This window comes from Fundulus heteroclitus, chromosome 5 (assembly GCF_011125445.2).
Source record: "Fundulus heteroclitus isolate FHET01 chromosome 5, MU-UCD_Fhet_4.1, whole genome shotgun sequence".
Classification (NCBI taxonomy): domain Eukaryota; kingdom Metazoa; phylum Chordata; class Actinopteri; order Cyprinodontiformes; family Fundulidae; genus Fundulus; species Fundulus heteroclitus.
Window position 1 is genome coordinate 33947880 of NC_046365.1, and position 8782 is coordinate 33956661.

Here is an 8782-nt window from a genome sequence, read left to right on the forward strand (position 1 = left end):
ATATCTTTAAACAAATGCTGATAACATTATTGTTTATCGTAGCTTTTCCTTAAATAGCAGAAGCTTATTTTATCAGCCTATTTGAGCAACTCTAAGGTATTTACTCGCTCTGAATTCTCATTTACTTTCTTTATTTAGACTGCGGAAGTTTTCTTTACCTGCATTTCTTGCCTTTTAATGTTTTTCTGTAAAGCACTCAAAAACCTCTACATAAAAACTAAATCAAGGCAAAACTGTGTCCATATGTTTTATTTATCCGGCTGTATGAGTGGTAGAAGGACAAATTAACACAGGATTAAAATTAACATGATGTAAAATAAATATGGATGGTTCATTTATCAAAACAATGCAAACATTTTCAACGATCATGCTCTTGCGATAGCTGCATGTTGTACCAAAATATGCATTTACACAGATACAGGCACATGGAACATTCTTTCAAGTGTGGAGAGTCGAACTTTAAATCGACTAAATCGAAATCGAATGACTCCAAACAGAACAACACAGGCGCGATCTTCGGATTCAGTGCACAATAGCGGTTTGATTCGGCCAAAAATATCATAGACAACCAATCCGAAGTAAGTAGACAGACCGAATAGTACAAAATTCAACACTGAATGCTGAACAGACCTAAACAGGAAAATAAAACTCCTAAATCTTCATGCAAATCTTATTTCAAACAAGGCGTTCACATCAACAAAAAAAGAAGGGGAGCAGATTTCAATGGCAGCACAAATGAAAAACGCTGCTTGAGATATGCGATGAGAACGTAAGGTATGCATTTATTCTTGTAACATTAGCCGCACAGCAACTGCTGTCAGGAACGTGTGGTTAAGCCATAAGTTATTTACCGTGGGACACTTTGAATAGTTTTTTCTTGTTTCCCTGAAACAAAATGCTAAACATACAGATGAGTTATAGTTTTGTTCACAGACCAAGGATTATTAACCCAAAAGGCACTTTTGGCGATGGCATTTCTCAGCTTCTCCGCATAAACATAGTAAGATAAGGTCCAATGATGCAACGGGTTGCCTGAAAACATCTTTAATGAAAGATGTACTTGCTTGTGCAAGGATTTTAAATAGAGTGGCGCTACAGCCTTTACGTTCACTTGTTAAATACCTGTTTTTTTATGATGTAAAAAAAAAAGAGGAGACCATGATAAATGATTTCAGAACCCTTTCCACCTTTAATCTGACCTATAAACTGTAACGTTCTGCCATAAAAACTACAATAACATCTTGAAGGGGCAAAATCAAACACTAAAAATAATGTGTTTACCCTTATACTGGTATTTTGTGGAAGCACCTCTTGATTTTGCTACTACACTCTGTCTCTTTGGGTTGGAGTCCATCAGCATTGCAGATATAGAGTAGGAAATATTTGCCCTCTCTTCTTTGCAAACATACAAACCAAAAAGGCTTTTTTTTTGGTTTCCTGATCGTGAGGGCATCTCACAAATCAGATTCAGATGTGGACTCTGGCTGGGCCAATCCAAATCTGTGATCTTCTTCTGGTGAAACTATGCTGATTTGGATGCATGCTTTGGGTCATTGTTGTGTTGAAAGATGAATTCTTTGTGAACTTTATTTAGGGGTTAATCAGAGCCAATTCGAAGAACAGTTAAGCACAGTTCTGCAGGTGCATATTACTCCTAAAAGATTTCAGTTTTGTTTTTTCGATTGTATTCCACAGGGTATGTGTCACATTATAGGTGGAAAAACGTCAGAAACATTTGTCTCCGTCTTGTTTCCTTTGTCTGATTTTTCATTTTACTATCAAAAATAATCCAATTAAGTGCAGTGTGTACTGTGTAAAAATACAATGATGATGTAAGTTGTGGATGAAATGCTTTCAGTCTCAGAGGTCATTCATTACAAGTGGTACCAAGTTGTCTACAGCGTTATAAAAAAACAAAAAACACAAACAACATTTTTAACTTAGAAATGACATCTAAAGGCAGCAAAAGGCACTATTTCTACAGGTTTGTCTATGTACAGTACGGGTATGCAAAGACGTATGCTTTAACATCAGGGCTGAGTCCACGTAAGGTGCGTATACTTTCGACTCCATGCGTTCGTACGACAGCTCTCCTGCAGATCTGCTTTAGGCGCTCGGGCCGCTGCCTGCGATAGGGCTCCGTCAGCTTGCAGGTCGAGCTGGTGTAAAAGGCGAGCAGAGCGAAGAGCGAAGTGAAAGTCTTTTGGCTGCCGTACAGATTGAAGAGCAGGTTGTTCAGCAGTACGCGGACGCTGGTGGGGCCGTCCTCGCTTTGGTAGCTCAGGGTGAAGAAAACATCCGGCTGTCCACTGTCCCTGTGAAAACATGGCAACAAGGGCTGTCGCATCACTCTGCAGCTTATTGTGGTTCATTATTTCTATGAGACATGGTAGAGTGGTAAACATCCTAAACAATGTCCACAAACTCTAAAAACAACTATTAATTGTCTCCCAAATACGCTGCTGTAAACCTGTAAGGGTGGAATTTGCACCAGGCTGTGAATGCACTGTTACAAAGCATCTAATGGACTTCAGCAGCAAGAGCACCTCCTGCTCAAATTATTTAGGCATGTAGACGTGGTGTAGACTGTGCAAGGTATTTGGAAAACGACCCATGAATTAGAGATGCACTAATCCGATACCCGGATCAGATATCGGCTCCGATATTGACTAATTAGATGGATCGGATAACGGATGATTAATGCCGATCCAGCATTCCGATCCAGTCATTTCTTTTTTTTTTTTTTTTTTACTAATATCATACACAGCAATACAGTTACAGCAATCTAGTCACTTCTATTCTATGTTTGTAACGGAGGTTACACAGAGCACGCACTGAGCAAAGTCTGCTATTTGGAAACAGTTCAAACTTGATACGGCAACAAGTCCCACTGCAACATGCAGCATCTGCAATGCGTAAGTTGTGAGGGAGGTGATAAGGTTGGTAAATTCAACACAACTGACTTGAATAAGAACCTCCTAAAGCTCCAGGGTTAAGAAAATGCTAAACTTTTTTAAACAATGTTTATTTCAAGCCTGACAACTTCACTCACTTGGCAAAGTACACGGTTTATTCATTCAACAGTAGCATCGGATCAGTATCAGGTATTAGCCGATACGCTTAGCCCAGATATCGGATTGGAAAAAAAATTGGATCAGTGCATCTCTACCTTGAAAGCACAACATCAACAATCATTGCGTAAACAACATGAAATCATGGATCCGTCCTGGCTTTCATCAACAGTTCAGGCTGGTGGTATCACAGTGTGGGGATATTTACTTGGCACACTTTGTGGCCCATGGTAATAAATGAGCACCATTTAACCACCACACTTGAGTTGTTGGAGCCTATTAAGAATTAAATTAATTAATTTATTTTTTGCTAAATTATTAATGTTGGTAGAGCTATTGTTTATTTGTTTATGTATTGGTTTTGCTTAGACCCTCCTCCTTGTCAGTCCGCCTCCTGCTGAGATTAACAAGTAGAAGCAGCTGCTGAGGTGGATCTGATTGTTTAAAGGAGTGAGGAGTGCAACAGTTTTTCTACACACACACATACACACATCACTTAACGTTTATACTTGAATTTTTTTATAAGTCAACTCGGAGAATATTTCTGTTATTTTTATAAGTAAAGAAAACACACCTTTTTGAAACAAGAAAAATCTCTGCGAGTGCTTTTTGTTTTGAGTGAGTCGAAAAACCTCCTCCTAAGACTACTCTGGCAATTTTTGATTTTTTGGAAATTATTTTGATGCAAGAGTAGCCGTAAGATGAGTATTGCTGCTCCATGTCCATCCCTTTATGACCACAGTGTATCCTTCATCTTCGGCTACTTCCAGGAGGATCATTGCATCAGGATCATAAAACTTAAAATCATCTCAAAGTGGTTTCTTGAATGTGGCGATGAGTTCACTCGCTGTACTCCAATGGTCTCCACCGTCACCAGATCTCAATCTAACAGAGCACCCATGAGTCACGGTGGAGCAGGAGATTCGCATCATGGACATGCAGCAAACAAATCTGTGTGACGATATCTGGAGGGACAGATGGGGGTAAGAGCTGGAGCAAAACTCTATTGACTACTTTCAGGATGGAAGGACCATTTTACCCTGTATAACAAAAGGTGCTTCTGAACAGCATTACCAACTATAGCTTTAAAAGATCCAAAAAAAAGAATATTTCTGTTCTGCAAAAATAATTTAAAAACAAATCTCCAAGAAAGACGCCCAATTATACCAAACTTTAAGTTAAAACATTAGAAATGTGTTTGATTGTTTTATACAAGTTTATAAATGTTACTGGTTTTAGATTATTTAGGACATGTTGGTCCTTTATTTATAGTTTAATCAACGTATCTTTGTGGTCGGTATGTGGCAGGAAGCTCAGATGAAATTTCGCTGCAAAAATACTTTTGGGTTTCTCTACAGGGAAATTCCCTAATTTTTTTTTTTTTTTTTTTTTTAAGTCTGACTTCAAATAAAAGACAAATGGACAAGAGTATTCTTGAAGCAACAGTGCCCGTCTCGTTTAAATTCAAGCAACATCTCTGTTTTCTGCTCATGGTACCCTTCAAACTGGTCAGACAAAAAAAAAAAAACAGCAGTAGAACAAGGGTTAAGAAGTGAAAATAAGGTGTAGCAGTACCTGAGGAGGAACGTTCCCAGAGGGGTGTGACTGAGTTTTTGGTGTGCTTCCTCCATGGTCAATGGCCCCCAGTAGTAACCGCTTTGGAGCAACTGCAGGTAGGTGAGTTTCACCAGCTGATACTCCGCAGGGCTGGTGAACGGACGGAGGTGCGTGGGCAAGCTGTCAGCGTCAGCTCCTGTCTTGGGCTAAACCAGAACCAGACAGCTAATAAGTGAGACGTATTCTCATGACAGGATTAACAGCGTAATTTACAGTTCCTCTAAAAGAAATAGAAATGCAGAAGTAGGAACGAACAGAGTTGAGTTTAAGATCATATATATATATATATATATATATATATATATATATATATATATATATATATATATATATATATATATATATATATATATATATATATATATATATATATATATATATATATATATATTCTTTTTATGCCTTTTACGGTCCAGTTTTTGTTTTTGCCAGTTTGGTGGTAAAGCACTGCTTTTAAATTAGAATTGTGAGACAGGATGGATGGATGGATGGATGGATATGATGGATGGATGGATATGATGGATGGATGGATGGATGGATGGATGGAGATCATAGATGGATGGATGGATGGATGGATGGATGGATGGATGGATGGAGATCATAGATGGATGGATGGATGGATGGATGGATGGATGGATGGATGGAGATCATAGATGGATGGATGGATGGATGGATGGATGGAGATCATAGATGGATGGATGGATGGATGGATGGATGGATGGAGATCATAGATGGATGGATGGATGGATGGATGGAGATTACAGATGAATGGATAGAGGGACGGTCGGATAGATGGATGAATATGGATATGATGGATGGATGGATGGATGGATGGATGGATGGATAGATAAGGATGATGGATGGAGATTACAGATGGATGGATAGAGGGACAGACGTATAGATGGATGGATATGGATATGATGGATGGATGGATGGATGGATGGATAGATAAGGATGATGGATGGAGATCATAGATGAATGGATGAAGATTACAGATGGATGGATAGAAGGATGGACGGATAGATGGATGTAAAAAACTTGTTCTCTGGACTCGTGGACCTGAACCAGATTTGCGATTCTTGCAGCATCCGCCCTGCTAACAGCTAAATCCTGACTTCCATCTCGTTGCACATTAGAGTCCCTCCCAGCTCTAACCCTAACCTGCTACAGCGCTTCATGGCCTCCATGCAGCCACTGGGGTCATTACTCTCAAACTGTAATGACACGCCGTGCATTTTGGCAGAGGCCCACAACAGGGGACAGTAACAATCACAACAGCTATCTGGTCAAAGATTGATCTTCTGCATCTATCAGAAAGCAAGCATTGCGTAACGTCTGGCATGTATGAAGGAAACACTTGGTCGAGTATTTCTTTCATCTGAACTCTGCAGAGTGGATGAAACATCGAGCCTGAAAATCCCCGAATTGCTGCCAACTTTTAAAGCCACGCCTGGCTCTTTCCAAAAAAAAAAAAAAAAAATCCCCTGAAAGGCTGGAGTTTTTCCTGCTGCTGAAGAACTTTCAGCCACACTTTACATTGATGAAGCCCTAAAAATACTCAGAGCTCCGTGTAGACTGAGATTGTCTAGTTTGGATAATGAAATCTGGATGCTTGCTTGTTTTTTTCTTCTTTAATCACTCTGCTTGGTCTTTCGTTACAATGACTTGCAAAATTTTTCCCCCCCCCCCCCCGGGATTTTTCATGTTCTGTTTCCTCACAACCTGGAAATACTCTATCTGTTTGAGAGTTTACACCATTTCACTGCAGGGCGTCACTACAACTGCTAAGACGTATTATTATTTAAAGTACTTCTTGATTCTGAGATAATACAAGTTGCTATATATTAGAAAGTTCATATATTATTATGACCTGAGGAAATTTTTTAAAATAATTTGATGACAAAGTGGATTTTTAAGGCTTTTTAGCGCAAGGCTCATAAAAAAAATCTTGCGGCAGGTGTCACGTGACCGATGACATCATTCGTTGACAAGCGTTGACCTGTTGACAATGCAACAAGTTACTTCCTGGTTGCAAACTCGCTTTCTCAAACACAAATAGACGGATTAAACATGGCTAAAAAGTGTGTGGCTTATGGTTGGTCAAATACCAACAAGGATAACGTCTCCTTACACACATTTCTGTACCCGAAAAGTGCTGTACATCTTTTTCTTTTATGTGCTGTTTTGGCGAATTTCAGCCGCCATAAACGATGCCAGGCAATCGGGCTTTGACGAGTTTGTTTCTAATGTTTACATCCAAACTGTCAGCCAGAACCGCGATTATAAGCCCCGATTCCAATTATACACCAGCAACCCATTTAGTTTATTCTCCTAAAATGTTTTTCTCAGATTACCCAAATCGTAACAGAATTGCGTTGTCTTTCGTGTCAAAATCATCACTTTGTGAATCCGCATTTGAACTTGTCGTTGTGTACTCCATTGTACGCTCTGTAGCGTAGCCTGGCTACATGAACAAACTACGTCATCGTACCACGTGATCCACATTGTGGATTTTCAGCCTAGCGGTCGCCGAAGGGACAATTTTTAGTCCTTAAAAAAAAACCGTCAACGGCGCAATCACGATCTTAATGCCACAATCTTTTGAAAATATGGTAACTAATGCATGTTTTTTTTCCGAGTTAGTCAAATTCAGAATCAAGAAGTACTTTAATGTGAAGCAAACAAAGAAATAGGAACAAATGTTGAATAGAAACACTGACATAACTGAGGCAAAGTGAGGCCTTCAGTGCTTTAGTTTTCTCCTGGCAAAGTTCCCCGCTGTTCTTTGTTTTCTCCATTGCTCTCACAATGACTCAACGGGACTCTCAAAGACTTAGAAAGCGCTTGGCAACCTTTTCCAGACTGATAGATATAAGGGATTTTGTTTTTCCACTTAATGAATTTTCTTCAGTCAGGGTGTGATGTGCTGCTTTTTGAGCTCTTTTGGCCTCCTTCATGTCGTCTGGATGGCACTATTTAAGTCCAATCCCTATATTGACAGCCCTTTCAGTATACTGTCATTGGGTGGTGGATAGTGAAACTGAAACCAAACGATGTGGTTAACTACTATTAATAATTAGTTTATCAAGAGTAAGGGTGTGGTGGTGATACATTTTTCACACTTTCAGAAAAGGGTGGTTTGGACCCTCCTTTTGACCTCAATAATAAATTAAATCATCGTTTAAAAAACTGCCTTTTGCATTTCTTCAAGTTGTCTGTAGCTGATGTCAAAGTAAACTTGATGATCTGAAGCATAAGTGCAGAAACTGGATAAATCCAAAAGAGGCAAACACTGTATGTAAAGAAGTATTTTTTAAGAGTAGTTTCTTCCTGGTTGGCTAGGGGGGTTATTGTCATATATAATTTGCAAAATAGTTCAGAGTAAAAAAAGTCTATTTGCTACTGCACCGAGGACTTCCACGTTTCATTTCAAAGTATTTATAGGTTTTGCTGAGACTTCTTAAGCTGCACTTTGATCGCTCTATTCAGCTTCTTCTTCAGACCTTCACTACTTTCCCTTTGTTAAAAAACAACAAATACAGCCTTCACGAATCCTTGAATGACTTCCTGCAGTTTATCAAATGGAGAAATCTGAGATACAACTTTTAAACATTAACAGAGTCTTGCTGGAGAAGCACAGACTTTGATTTCTACTTTCACTTTGGACGCAGCACTACTGAGCTGAGTGCTTTGGGGCCTTTTTTTATAGTTTGTTATGAGAGCCTTTATATGCTGAAGATAATAAAACAATACAACATTACAATATTTTCTGCACAGATCTGAACTTTTTTTTCTTCTTTAGATGATAGTCTGTGCAATCAGGTTCAACGTCCACTCAAATAAACAGAAGAAGCTTTTGGACAAAGAACCATCACAAAATAACAACAGCTGCAAAAGGCATCATCATGCTTAAATATCCATGTGCATTTTCATTAAATGTTTTTTGTACATACAGTCACACATACAGGTCTTCAGTCACTACTTATTCTACTTTGCTTGAAGGACATAGTTCAATCTGCTGTGCTCATCTGACAGCTGAAGGTTTATCTGCAGTGAAACTGTTAAATGCATGAATCATGAGACAACAATTAGGA

The 8782-nt window shown here is 39.0% G+C and overlaps 1 protein-coding gene across 1 annotated transcript in view; it reads right to left on the reverse strand.

Moving 5' to 3' along the window:
- Positions 1-233: 233 nt before the first annotated feature.
- LOC105934071 (suppressor of cytokine signaling 1) overlaps positions 234-8782 on the reverse strand; it is a 36552-nt gene continuing 28003 nt past the window's right edge. The window contains exons 3-4 of the mRNA XM_012873904.3: positions 4647-4834; positions 234-2315 (exon numbers count right to left, since the gene is read on the reverse strand). Coding sequence (XP_012729358.2) covers positions 1991-2315; positions 4647-4834 — 513 coding nt within the window. The 3' untranslated portion in view covers positions 234-1990. The remainder of the gene's footprint in view (positions 2316-4646; positions 4835-8782) is intronic.